At 39.9% G+C, this 13,804-nt stretch overlaps 1 protein-coding gene across 5 annotated transcripts in view; it reads left to right on the plus strand.

The window, feature by feature from the left end:
- The window catches only part of PALS2 (protein associated with LIN7 2, MAGUK p55 family member), a 59,829-nt gene extending 48,253 nt beyond the window's left edge, over nt 1–11,576 (plus strand). For all 5 annotated transcript variants that reach the window (XM_065051340.1, XM_065051337.1, XM_065051336.1 and 2 more), the window contains 5 exons: nt 211–279; nt 1,315–1,476; nt 2,009–2,211; nt 2,523–2,651; nt 4,693–11,576. In XM_065051340.1, the coding sequence (XP_064907412.1) occupies nt 211–279; nt 1,315–1,476; nt 2,009–2,211; nt 2,523–2,651; nt 4,693–4,869 (740 nt within the window). In that variant the 3' untranslated portion in view covers nt 4,870–11,576. The remainder of the gene's footprint in view (nt 1–210; nt 280–1,314; nt 1,477–2,008; nt 2,212–2,522; nt 2,652–4,692) is intronic.
- Nucleotides 11,577–13,804: the final 2,228 nt, after the last annotated feature.

Here is a 13,804-nt window from a genome sequence, read left to right on the forward strand (position 1 = left end):
AAAATAACTTTTTCTCTATGTTATGTTCAGTTCTTCTTATACTATTTCATGTGGATGAAAATAGATGTGATCTCCTGCCCTAGAATACATAAAACTCTAAAATAATCCTCGTAAATGTCATTAATCTAAACTTGCATATGTTCATGTAAATAAGATTCATAAAAACACATTTAACAAAAGTGATGAGTTTGTCTCAATTTTTATTTCTAGGTCCTTTCTGTGGAACAATAAGCAGCAAAAAAAAGAAAAAGATGATGTATCTCACTACAAGAAATGCAGGTATCTCTTAACATGAATGAAAGTTCTCTGGGCTTCCAAACTTGCAGTGTCTAGTGTATCCAAAGCTGAAAGATTTGCAGTAAAATATTTGATTATAAATTTGATAGATCAGATCATTTTTGTGGTTCAAAAGCAATAGTGACCAGTGAAGATACGGTGGTGCCGAGTACATCCTTCGGTACGTGGAAGTCAGAGAAGGATTTTGTGTTAAAAGAGGAAAAAATGAAGGCTTTGGTGTCAGCAGGTTAAGGGATGTGATCCTTTTCCTCTACTCTGTGCTGGTGAAGCCACACCTCGGGTGTACTGGGCTCCTCCTCAGTGCAAGGGAAATACAGACATAGAGAGATGATGTAGGGACTGGAGCGTCCCTCCTATGAGGACAGGCTGAGACATCTGGAACTGTTCAGCCTGCAGAAGAGAAGGCTCAGGAGGGATCTCATCCATGTGTCCAAAAATTTGAAGGGAAGGTGCAAAGAGGATGGAGGCAGGCTCTTTTCAGAGAAGCCTAGTGACAGGACCAGAGGCAACAACAACACAGGAGGTTCTGTCTGAACATCAAGAAACGATTTTTCCACTGTAAGAGTCACTTGAGTACTGGCACAGATTGCCCAGAGAGGTTGTAGAGTCTCCATCCTTGAAGATATTTAACAGCCATCTACACATGGTCTTGAACAACCATCTCCAGGTGGCCCTGCTTGAGCAGGGGTGTTGGACCAGATGACTTGCAGAGGTCCCTTCCAACCTCAACCATTCTGTGATTCTGTGAAAACTCACTGATTTGTTAATCACAGTTTTCCCATTCTGATCAATTTTGAATTTTCTCCTTGGAAGTACAGGTAATACTGTGACCTTGTGCTGTACATGCAGGGGCAACTGTTTTATTCCCTTACCAGTTCAAAGGAAGAAAGATTGTATCAGCCCTTTACATAGTATTTATATTCACATGTGGTCTGCTAATCTGTAGTAGGGTTGTCTATTTTTTTTATTACGCTACTGACTGTGTTTTAACTATTTTTTGTACATTTCTCAATGTAGAATTTGATCGTCATGAAATCCAGATCTATGAGGAAGTAGCCAAAATGCCTCCTTTTCAGAGGAAAACACTGGTCTTAATTGGGGCCCAAGGAGTGGGGCGAAGAAGTTTGAAAAACAGGTTTATAGTACTGAATCCTACTAGATTTGGAACTACAGTGCCATGTAAGTTGTCAGTATTCTTATCATAGTATCATACTTCAAGACTGATTATCTGGAAGATACCTGATGTTTATCCCAGTGATTCAGGATAGGAGTAATTTTGTCAGAGTATATAAGTTGTATAGGCGGGACAGATTTTGATGTACACTTCCTGATTTTCAGAAGTACGTTTGGCATTTGAGAGTTCAATTTCCATTTGATTTCCAGGTCACTTAAATAATTATTTTACTAAGTGAATAGTTGAAAAGATGATATGAATGAGTGTTGTATCCGGTATGAAGGAGTAAGACAAAGGAAATAAGCAAATGGGTGGGTAAGCAACGTATAGGATGAATAGAAATAAAGGGAACAGGGGGGGATGTGCTCAGTTTTGAAACTTACTTTAGAATAATTAATTAATCTGTATATGGAACAATTATAATTGTATATTGATGTGTATTATACTCTCAGTAACATAACAGGCATTCCAGTCTCACATTTGTATTTGAAATACAAAAAGAAAACATTCCATTCATATTTGAAATATGTTCTTTAGTTACTTCACGAAAACCAAGGGATGATGAAAAGGATGGGCAAGCATACAGATTTGTGTCACGAGCTGAAATGGAGATGGATATTAAAGCCGGCAGATACTTAGAACATGGAGAATATGAAGGAAATCTTTATGGCACCAAAATTGATTCCATCCTAGAAGTTGTTCAGACAGGAAGGACCTGCATCTTGGACGTGAATCCACAGGTATATCTGGTTTAAAGATTACAAGATCAGCTGGATTCTTGCATTTGTGGCAGTTGGTTGGACTGAGAAAGATGGAAAAAAAAAATCTTAGGAGTTTTGCAGAGTAGTAAATAATCTTTTTAGCCAAAGACGAAATTATGTTGAGCATTTCAAAAGGCAGTGTAGGAGTTTCTAAAATAGAAATCAGAATCTTCTCTTAGGCGTTTCTGCCCACTGTAACAGACTGGTTTTGCAGTGCCCTGTAAGTAATGGGGAAATGCAGTGAGTCATTCTCAAACTTAGAGGGTTTTTTTCTTTTTCTTTGCTTCTAGGCCCTGAAAATATTGAGGACTTCAGAATTCATGCCCTATGTAGTGTTTATTGCTGCTCCAGAGTTGGAGACTTTGCGTGCCATGCACAAGGCTGTGGTAGATGCTGGAATTACAACCAAACTTCTCACTGTAAGCAGATTATTTCATATTTAGCTTGCTTTGAACAGGATGTTCTTGGATAATTTTTTTAAACTTTAATTTTAGATTGAATTTATTTTGAAAATAATATCTCTAAGAAAAGTTAGGCAAGACTTTTGCTGATTACTTAGTAGAGGTTCATCAAATAGTATGTATAAGACAGATTGCTTCTTTCTCAAAAATAGACCTCTTATAGAGAAGTGTTTGATTACAAAAATTACTTGTAATGTGTTCTTTGGTAAGTGTCACTTTTGATTATTTGCAGCAAATGGTAGATATTTGATAGTGGGAATTGTTTGTTTATGTAAATGTCTTTCCTTCTCTTTCCCCATCACTCCTCCCAAAGACTTTTGTTCAAGTTTGTCTTATAATGTAGGTGTGCTTTCAAAATGGAATCTGTAATCCTTAGGAAAGATATTGCAGCCTGCGTAAAAAAGAAAAACAAATCAACAAAACCCAAATCCCAGCAACAACAGAATGCAACTGGGCCGTGTTTCCACTGCTGCAGCAGCACATGGTGCACTGTGAATGGCTGGCAGCTGCCAGAAGAAGTGTTGAATAGCTCCTTTTCCCCTTAAGTTCCTTGGATTTGTTGTGTAAAACACAGTGGCACATTTTATTCATTAGATATTCTGTCCTTTTCCAGGACACAGTGTGTAGCAGAGGGAACTGAGACGTGGTTCCTCCAGAGCAGCAAATGAAAAATATTCTCTTTCCCAGCTGCAGGACGAAAGCCAGACTTAGCAGTTAAGATCACCATCCTCAGTGTTCAGCAGCACAGCTTCCCTGCCTGGGAAAAGCCGTGGCTAGCTGAGAACTCACCATAATATTCCTTCTTATTTGTACCGTCCTAAAATTACATTCAGGCTTTGAAAGCAACTGCGAGGCTGATGTGGCCCCCAGTGAAAGTGAGTTTGATGCCCCTGCCCTAAGGGATGTCCTTGCCTTTGTTTTACATGTCCCTATGAATAATAAAGAGGATAGTTACATTAAAAAAATACATCTATATATCTTTACAGACTCTAAATCCTATCAGTGAACATACATATAGAGTATGATTTCCTATTTCATGTTCTTGAACTTCCTGAACAAATAAAAACCAAATGTCATTTAAAGGATTATGTTCTGCTTGCTCATGTGTCCCTCTATATTATTTCTAGTATCCTAAGCCATTGCAAAAATTCTGATTCTTCTGGTGCTACATTTGCTTGTCTCCTTCGTTTACTATGAAGGAAAGGCTATTCACAAACTTACTTTTTCATTTTGGCTTTTGTATTTACAACTGTATCAGGACTTGAAAATATTTAAATAAATATTGTCAAGGGGACAAATCTCACAACTGCTTACCAAAAAATTGCTTTTGTGCAAAAGTGGAGAGGGATTTTCTAAGAATGTAGGACTAATGACACATACAAAAATGCTCCATGGCAGCACTTCATGAAGGCTTCATAATGCAGGAATAGAAATTTTCTGCGTATTTTGTGGCTCATGTCAGACCTAAAATAATGCAGCAGTAGTTCACAAATGAGGAACTGATGTCAGGTGAGCAAGGCTGAATGTAGCCTTAAAAAGCAATAAGGTATTCTAGAGCTCTATTCTACTAGAAATGTAACTTTCATTGTCTTTAATTACATGCTACTTTAAATTCTTGGATTTTTTGGTGCTTTCTGTGGAAATAAAAAAGGGCACAAATATATTTATGTAAGTTATCTACTCGGTCTTTCCTAAAGCATTTAATTTGATTCTGATTGGATCATCAGTTGCACATACAACATTATTAACTGCTTGTTGTGCATACTGGCCCAAGTTCATGTGCTTCTATTGACTTTCTTAAAAACTGCAAGATTTGCAAACATTTTGTTGCCATATTTAACATTATTGGCACAGCTAACTCAGCCCTTTCGTGCATTTTAGCTTAAGTTCTGTGTGACGTTACTATAAATCTAAACTTTAAATATTTTTTAAATAGATGCTATTTTGAAGGATTTGCCAAGGCGTGTGTTCTTAGTAATCTTTAAATTCTCTCTCTCAGGATACTGATTTGAAAAAAACAGTGGATGAAAGTGCTCGGATCCAGAGAGCGTACAACCACTATTTTGATCTGACCATTGTAAACGACAACCTAGACAAGGCCTTCGAGAAGCTACAGACTGCGATCGAGAGGCTGAGGCTGGAGCCACAGTGGGTCCCAATTAGCTGGGTGTACTGAGAGTCCACAAGAGGAGCTGAAGTAACAAATAAAATCAACAGCAGCAAATACACTAATGTGACGTTATGTAGATACTGACGATAACCTACGGCACCTGTGCATTTTTACTCTGTATATTCAAAAGTACACTATTCTGAATTTTTATAAAAATGTTGAAGGGAAAGTGTACTTAAATATGTAATTTATTTTAATTTTTCTAACTTTTTACAGATAACCTTTCTATTCATATCACACGAAGGAAATGCGTTTAAGCATTTTTATATGTTTTGATTTAGTACCTTTGCCTTTTTCATCTAAGAAACTTGCAGTCATTCACTTCAGCATTTACATCTTAGTCTTACATTTTCACTGTGATTAAAAAAAGGATACTTGAAACAATTTTGTAAAACTTGTTAATGTCAGTGTTTGACTGGTAAAAAGTCTATAGCTCTTATTAGGAAAGAACACTAATTTTTTTTTTATTTTTTTTTTCTTCCTTAACAAAAGAATAATTTCATGGGAGCAGAATTTTAAGTATTAAAAGCAGCAGCCAAACACACAGCTCTATTGCTTTAGCTTCTTTCGGCTTAATGTTGGTGCATTCTCCATGTTTCACAAATTCTTGATGTCTCTTTGATTTAGACAACTGTTGTGTAGGTTCCCTTAGAAGTGTCTCTTAAAATAACATAAAGCAATACCTTGCAAGCTGCTTATTAGGCTGTTCTTGGAGCCAACCTGTTAGCTCCTTATGGTTGAAGTACTGATGTTAGAAAGCTTGTACCAACGTAATTCAGTGCAATTTGAAGAACGGTGAAGTAGCCTGAGAGAGAACCTGATAATGTGGAGCCTTGTTGAGTGACGCTTAATGTTTAGGAGTATTTATTCACACTTGTGAAAACACATTGCTTATAAAAAAAAAAGAGAAAGGGCATTTTCTTTTCTTAGGTTCTTAGGTCATTGTTTGATATTTGTGTAGTGATCTGTGGCTTGATTTCCTGTGAGATCTAGCTGGGTTCTATATTCTTGAATATTTGTGTGTGATTAACTGCTGTATTTCTGTATTTTTCTCAGTGTGATGTAATGGAATTTCTGTGCTTTTGTTACATTGTTTTTAATTGTGCTTTCCATTACATAGCAGTGAATTGGAAGCTTACTGCTAAAAAGCAATATTATTTATACCCTTTTGTTTTACAATGTATTTCCTTTTGTTCAGTAACAGTTTTCCCCTCAGTAGGCTCATTGATATAATTCCTATTAGCTTCAAATTCATTAATCAAAACTTACACTGATGTAAATGTGTGCTTAAGGAGAACAAAATGAAAATACAGCTTGTCACTAAGACAAGCTCTTGTGACCATATTTTACATTGCAATGTCAAGCTGTTGTATATAGTAACGTTCGCCATCACTGACCAGGTTAGGTGTCTAAACTGAAGTCATCTATTTGTTTAAATTCTTCCATCTGGTGACAGGCACCTGGCTTCTGCATTCTTTTTCAACATGAAAGTGCGGCACGGGATGCTGTCGAAAGGCAACTTCCCCAGAACTATGTCTGAAGGAGAAGAGGCTTAGACACTGTAAAACAGTATCGCTTCCTGAGGCTCTTAAAGACTTTTATGTGCACAAGGAAAAGAAAAATGGAGCTGATGCAGTATAGGAAAAGTGTAAGTCACAAAAAACCCTAAAAACGTCAGTGTACTACAGATCATTTTTACAAAGCCTGTGAAGCTGGTTGTTGTGTGGGAAAAGGGGTGGGGGGGCTTGAGATTGCAGTGTATGTGGAAAATGTCAGAACTGTGTACAGCACAGCTAGCCCTTGTGGCTCTTAATACTGAGACTTCAGTCTTTTAGAGGGAACATGAACTTCTTTAAGGGAAATTTGTACCACTACTTTGTTTAATTGTTATACTTTTCAGGATGTATTTATTTTCTCTGCTTTTGTTTGAAGTTTGGCAGAGCTTTTAAGTGTGGCACCAGCATGAGGCTTCTCTTTTCCTTTCCCAGGAGACATGTTCTGTGATCCTGTTGCTCAGAGGCTGCTTTAAGAAATGGATGGAGGGTTGTATTTAGCAGCAGTGATAGCAGAGCCACTGCTTGGCTGTTTATTGGTTTGCTATTGGCACTGTATGCTGAACGTGACTAAACTGTGTTTGTGTACTGTGTAACAGGACACCTACATATGCTGTAAATAAGATGTGCTATCTAGACAGATGCAATGCCTTTTCATTATGAGTTAGAAAATACTCTATTTGTGATGCCAAAAGTGGGCTGAGCTCACTCTTCCCTAGTGAATGGAATGAGAAGATCCTTCAGTTTCCACACCGTAGTACTTTATATTGCAAATATCACTTTCATCTTTTTTTTTCCCATAAATTTATTTAACCAAGTGAAACACAGAACATGGGCACCAAGGTTTAGTGGGGAAAACCTCTCTGCTCCTTCTGTTTCCATCCCAGAGAGAATACTAATCCTGTCAAAAGAGCCTCCCTAGTCAGCAATCTCTGAATAGCCATGTACTTGCTAAAGCCTAAAGCTAAAGTGTTCACTACAGGTTTATGTAGTGGTTTTAAATCAAGCAGTGAGCACGGTGGAGCCTCACGGCTGATTGGTGGTGGTGGTGGTAATGTAGATGCCAGTGAGAAGTACAATTCTGAAGCAATAAGAGAAGATGGCTTGCTTAGGTTGCATGCAAAGATCGTATCCAAGTGTCTGCAGGTTTTAATTGCATGTCCATATGCAGGTTGCAAGGAAAAAAAAACACAAAATCAAACCAAACCAACCACCACACTCCTTGCATTTATTCATTAAATCTTGAAAATTGAGAGTTGAGATTGGGAGTTGAGATTGTAATGTTGAAGTGGGGAGAGGGAGTGGTTTGGTTTTGGGGTGGAGGGTTTGGTTTTGTTTTGGTTTTTAGCAAAAGCTGATTTTCATTCTTTGTCACTCCCTGGTAGGATGACTGGAATGGGAATGAGTTACTTTTTTCAAAAAAGAACATTCTTGGAGGTTCTTAGAGTGCTGGTGCCACTTCAGTCATGTACACAGTGGTGATAGTCTCTACCTGCCAAGGTAGGGTAGATCAGATGTTAGAGAGACACCTGTATATCATGCAGTTAGGGGACAAAGTCACGATGGAAGACAATTATTTTTAAGCAAGTGAGAATATTTCATATAACTGCTGTTTGAAGTATTATGGGGGGGTTAAAATAACTAGGATTTCATGTATTTCATTCTGTACTAAACATTCATTTTGCAGATACTAACAGGAAAACTTATTACGTTGACTGTTAATGATAACAATAGGTGTGTCTGAGCGAGGTAAGATGCTGCTAAATGTTTAAGATATGTGGTATGTATCACAAGATAAATATTTAAGTAGTTTAGAAAAGTAAATTATCAAATAGTTGTCTGTGTATATGTATGTATGTGGATGGTAAAACAAAAAAATGCTCACGTCTGCTATCACATTACTAAGCTACCATGACTTAATCCCGAAATGTACCTGCATGTGAGACTTTAGAACTGGTACACTTCTCTACCTGGTTTATTGTGTTTACTAATGTATATTTTTCTAAATATACAGATATTTCAATCTAAAAATTCTATATTTATCTGTAATTTCTAGCTGTTTTGGACAGTGCATGAGGTGCTGTAAAATTCTGTACATATAGAGACTCACAGAAGAAACTGTAGTTGCTGTGTGAATGAAAAGTTATACATAAAAGTATGGTCAGTATTCCAAGACCCATAAAGTATTTCCTCAAATGCACCAAAAATTCCCTTAAGTGTACACCATTCTCAACTTTAATGTAAATACTTTGGTGCGTATGTACCCAATGATTACTTTGCTGTTTCTAAATGTTACGCTAGCAGGTCTGCTTTAGGTCCCACATCATGTGGCAAGATGCACTCAAAGTTTAGTGGGATAGTTACAATGGGAGGTGTTATCCCGCGTACATTGATAAAGGTCTTTCAAAATATTCTGGAAATGTAACATTGGAACAGAGAAACCAATGTAGGCAAGGGAAATTGAATTTCTGACCAGTGCAGTACCCTGAACTTGTGCTGCATTCTCAGATGAGTGCAGCTCTGCGTATTTAGCTGCACAAAGCTCTGTGGAGCAGGATGGCAGGTCAGCTCATCACTTTTGAATTTGTGTTTATAGCTGCCACATCTTGGATAGGCTCAGAACATGGCACTTTCTTCCCCAGTCTTCTCTACAATTCTAACTCACTGCATCTTCTAAAATCATACCTGGATGACTTGCTGTACAAAGTGCCTGCAGCTCAGTGTTCAGGCACTCATCTGGTTTTTGTTTGTTTTGAAGAGGGTGATTCAGGTAAGGAATAGGAAATTTTTATTTTTGAAACACACAAAATTCCTGGCTACAGGCACCCTTTGGAGCCAAGCTTTTCCTAAGTAAGGACCAGTGGAGAACAACCAAGCAGAAAGCAGGAGATGTGGGTTATTACCTCTCGTTACACAAACTATTATTGTGAACACAAATTCAGACTTTCTTCACCCATTCCTTCGTTTCCCATCCGGGCTTCATTGATCCTGCTTCTTCGTTCTGCTGGAACGCTGAGGCAGATGCTGTTTCTCACCACATCTGCAGTGTCTGCTGCAGTAGATCCCCGTCACTCACTGTGCCTGTAGGTACAGCTTTAAAACCAACCACAGGTGGAGGCTGTGGCATCTGTCACGCAGCTGGGTATGGACTGCTTGCTTATCTAGGGTTTCCTGCCTCACCCCAGTTCTGAAGAGTTGAAGCACCAAATTGTTTTTGCCAAACTTCATGATACTTTTGCAAATGTGTTGAGATCGATTTATTGATGTCTAGGTAGTTCTTATTGGATACAAATGTGTAGTTTGCTACACCTCTTGCCTTAAATACCCCTCCAGCTGTCCCTCCCCACACCAAACCCCGCCAGGGCCATTGAGGGGGTTGCTGTGGGTGAAGGTACTTTCATTGGCTTGTGATGGGAACTTGGGAACTGCCAATACTAAAGGTGGTGAAGTCCTGGCCCAGTTGTTGGTTTGGTTTTTGGGTTTTTTTTTTTCTGGGTTTCTTTTTTTGTCTTACCCTTCTTTGTTTTCATGTGTTTTTAAATCTCCACTTATGTCTTGTAGAGGAAATAGTGGTCAATATAAACATCACTATTTAAGAATGGTATAACTTATTGTTTTCAGACCCAAGGAAATAAGGAAAACATATGTAAAATAACCAAGTTTTGAGAGGCAGCTTTGGATTACAAACAGATTAAAAGTGTGCTCATGTGCTTGCACACACACACATCTATAAAAAATAAAACTTGGGGGTAAGTACCAACAGGGGGATTGGACTAGAATATCTTTCAAGGTCCCTTCCAGTCTCTAACATTCTGTGATTCTGTGAAGTAATTCAGACTCTATCCGCTAATTTACCTGAATTCTTCCTAGTGGGAGACTGGTACACGAACTGTCACATTAAACTGTGGAATTCCCAGTTCCTTTGCTGGTACTGCAGCTGGAATTTACCTGTACAGGCTTAAAACAAACTCTAGTTTGGTGAAGGCTGTTAAGCAGCTTCCAGACAGGATTTTGTTTTCAGCAGGTTCTCAGTGATATTTATATCTTATAGAATAAGTTAAACTTGGAGTAAATGTGAATTTTGTTCTGTGTTTTGAGCCCTTTCTCATGCTAGTTGGGAATGGAGTTCCCATTGCTGCCAAGGCACTGGTTGGAGGTGGAACTTACTGACCAGCCTGCAGGGCTGACACAGTTACAGTGGTCCTGGAAACACTTTCTCCCATTTATCCTTTTCATTCTCCTGTATTGGACCTCTTATATGATCCACACCATAGAGCAATACGAGTGACACTGTTTTGTATGGTTCTGGAGGTGGCAGCAGAATCATTGGCTGCCAGGAAAATATTTTTTGACTGATTTTTTTGTTGGTTTAGATCTTGTACACAATTATAGATGGAAATAACTGAAATGTATTCTATTTTTCCCCCTTTGAAATGCATGTTGAGCATTCCTTCCTGCAGTCCCCCACCATACACTGCTGGTGTGTAGGAGCTGTGTCCCGTGCTGTAACAAGGGTGGCTGCTTCCTTAGCTTTTAAAGTAAAATCAAGTTTGCCGCTCTCCCACCCCACACCGGGCCAAGAACTGTAACATCTTGGTTAAGTGTTTGGATTTAAATGTGCATTAAAAGTCTGTCACCATGTATTTCCTTACCTTGCTTGTTCTCACAACTGGTTTTGCCTATTGGAATCTCTCATGGGTTTTTTGGTTTTGTTTTTGTTTTTTCTTCCACAGCATAGTAAATTAAACTGGATTTGCCATTTGTAAAACTTTTAAAACTGCTCTCCTGTAAAGAAAATACTGTTTCTTTAGCTGAAAACATCCTATAAAAAAAAAAAATCTTAACTATTAGCTAAACTTTCTAATGTAAACCTCAAGATGATTTAGTACCTAACTATTGTTTGAATACAACACTGTAGCGCAGGCCTAGGCCTCTGGACTTGTTAGCATTATGACTTCACACTGATAAGGTCAGCTAATACGTAGGACATTTTTAAATGGTGACTTGTTTTCTAAAACTCCCATTGTCTTTTTCACAGCTAATATTTTCACAATAAACACAGCCAAACATAAACATGTTAATGTACAAATTGTGAAATCCTGTTAATTCCCAACAAAATATTTTTGTATATAATAAAGATTTAATATTGAAAAAATATAATTAGCTTATTTCTGATTTTTTTTTTGTCACACTCTGAATTTTAGCTGCACAAGGAAGCTAGCACACAGCAATCTGAGCACATCTGCCTTTTATCCTTTCCAAACCCCTTTACTGACGAAAATTGGCTCCAGCTGAACTCACAAAGCATGTCCTGGCAGCCCGTGGGTTCTGGTGCCAGTACTGCGTATTACGCTGACCAGCTTCTGTGCGCAGGTTTGGCTTCGCGCTCTGTGCGCTGCTGTAAGCGCGGCGGGGACACGGGCACTGCTGCTGTTGCCTCATTTAGTGCTCGATGTTCCAAAAAGCAACATTTCAGTTGGTCTTGTTTACCTTTATGTTCTTGAATGTGCCGAATCCCCTTTTAATATATAGAGCTCTTGAGACCTCTTCAACCATCCCAGAAATGTCATTGCTGACTTTGGCTCATCTTCTAGACACTGCAGCGTTATGGGAGTTGTTCTCCTGGGCCCACAGAGTGATCAGCCCGTGTAGGAAAGCCCCAGGGCCTCAGGCTGCAGCCTGCGGAAGGGGAGCGCTGGTGACCGGCAGCAGGACTGAGCCACGGGCCTGCAGACAGCACAGGCTCTTGGGGAAAAGGCTGCTGACCTCGTCTTCCCTGGTCCTGAGCCAATTCTGAATTGCAAAGCTGTGGTTTCTCCCCCACTCTTCCTAGGGAATGCAGAAATAAAGCAAAGGGAAGCAACGTTTTGGGGAATTAAGTCAGGGTGTGAAATCAAACCTTTTATGAGACAAGCTCCAGCCCTCTCGAGCCTACAGCCCTTTAACCACCTCTGTTTTCTAGGGAAGACCTCATCTAACCTTGAAAAAGCATTTTCTGTGCAAGACCAGCCTGCCACAGGAAATTGCTGTTTTATCTAATACCTAGTGGGTGCACATCCACCTCTTTTAAAGTGGATTCTGAATTAATTCAGATCAGTGCTGCTTAGGCTGGGTCTCAGCAGAGGTTTCTCCTCATACAGCTTAGGGAAGGGCAGGGCAAGAGTTACTTGGAGAGAGACTTAATGCTTCTGCTGTTCCCTTGGACCTTCATATCCCCAGGCTGAGCTATTTTTAATATTAATGTGCACAAGGATCCTGCTTTCAAGAGCACAGAAGGAACTGGAGGGAAAATGATGAACACATGAACTGCCTTGGTGTTTCTTTTTTCCCACAGCTGTACTGCTCACTCCGTTCTAAAAAGGCCATCCCAGGCTGCCTGCTGGTCTAGAGGAGCTTCTGTGGTCACACAAGTGCTGCCAAATAGAGGAAAGCCAGGAAACCCCTCTCTAAAGAGCACATAAAAAGCCAAAGCCTAGAATGAAGTACAACCAATGGTTGCTGCAGACAAACTGATCCATCCTGAGCATCTGGCAGCAGATGAGGCAAGGGGCCAAGAGACCCAAGCACTGCCCCTGGCCAGCAGGCAGCAGCAGCGGGCCTGGTGTCCCTGGCACACTGTTTGTGCAAGTGTCTCACCTTTTGTGAGCATGAGGCTGCCCCAACTCCTGCCTCTGTCCCCCTAAGCTGCTGCCCCATGACCCCTCCTTTTGGGGTGTCTACCCCCTTCCCTGCTTCCACCTCAAGCACCATGCACTGGTCCTACATGGGAGATGGGGGAATGGCAGAGAAACCCACCCTGCAGTGGTGGTGCCTCATGTAACACTTCCCTGAGTTTCCATCCATCCAAGGGTTACAGGCACCAGGACCATGTGACAGGGCACAGAGCCTTCATCCTCCTCGGCTGTATGTACAGCTATAGGTACTGCTGGTCAAGCTGGGAGGGCTCCCCAGCACCGTCAACACTGCCAGCGCCTCCACCTGCCCTCACCTGGGCTTTGTCAGCAACCTCAGCCTCAACCTGATCCCTGGATTTAGCTGAAGCAAAAGACTAATTTACATCTGAAAGCAAAATAGCAGGAAAGAAACAAAACCTCTTATTTTTTAATGACGTTTCTATAGAACACCTAGAGTTTGTTGTTTTGTTTTTCCTCTCTTCAAACAAATCCCCTTTCCTACACTTACAGCACAGCATGCACACCCTGAAAGCAGTTATGCAATATCGTGCACATAAGGCTTACACCAAAACTCTGTAAGGCAGACTTGAGCGCACGGACAGCAGCACAACGTGGATGCCCAAATATCCATCTGCTGCCTGCGTGCACCATCTTTTGAGGCAATGGGAATTACTGGAAACCCCCCCTCAAAAAAAGAGCAAAGGTTGTAAGTTA

The sequence above is a fragment of the Columba livia genome, chromosome 2 (assembly GCF_036013475.1).
Source record: "Columba livia isolate bColLiv1 breed racing homer chromosome 2, bColLiv1.pat.W.v2, whole genome shotgun sequence".
NCBI lineage: Eukaryota > Metazoa > Chordata > Aves > Columbiformes > Columbidae > Columba > Columba livia.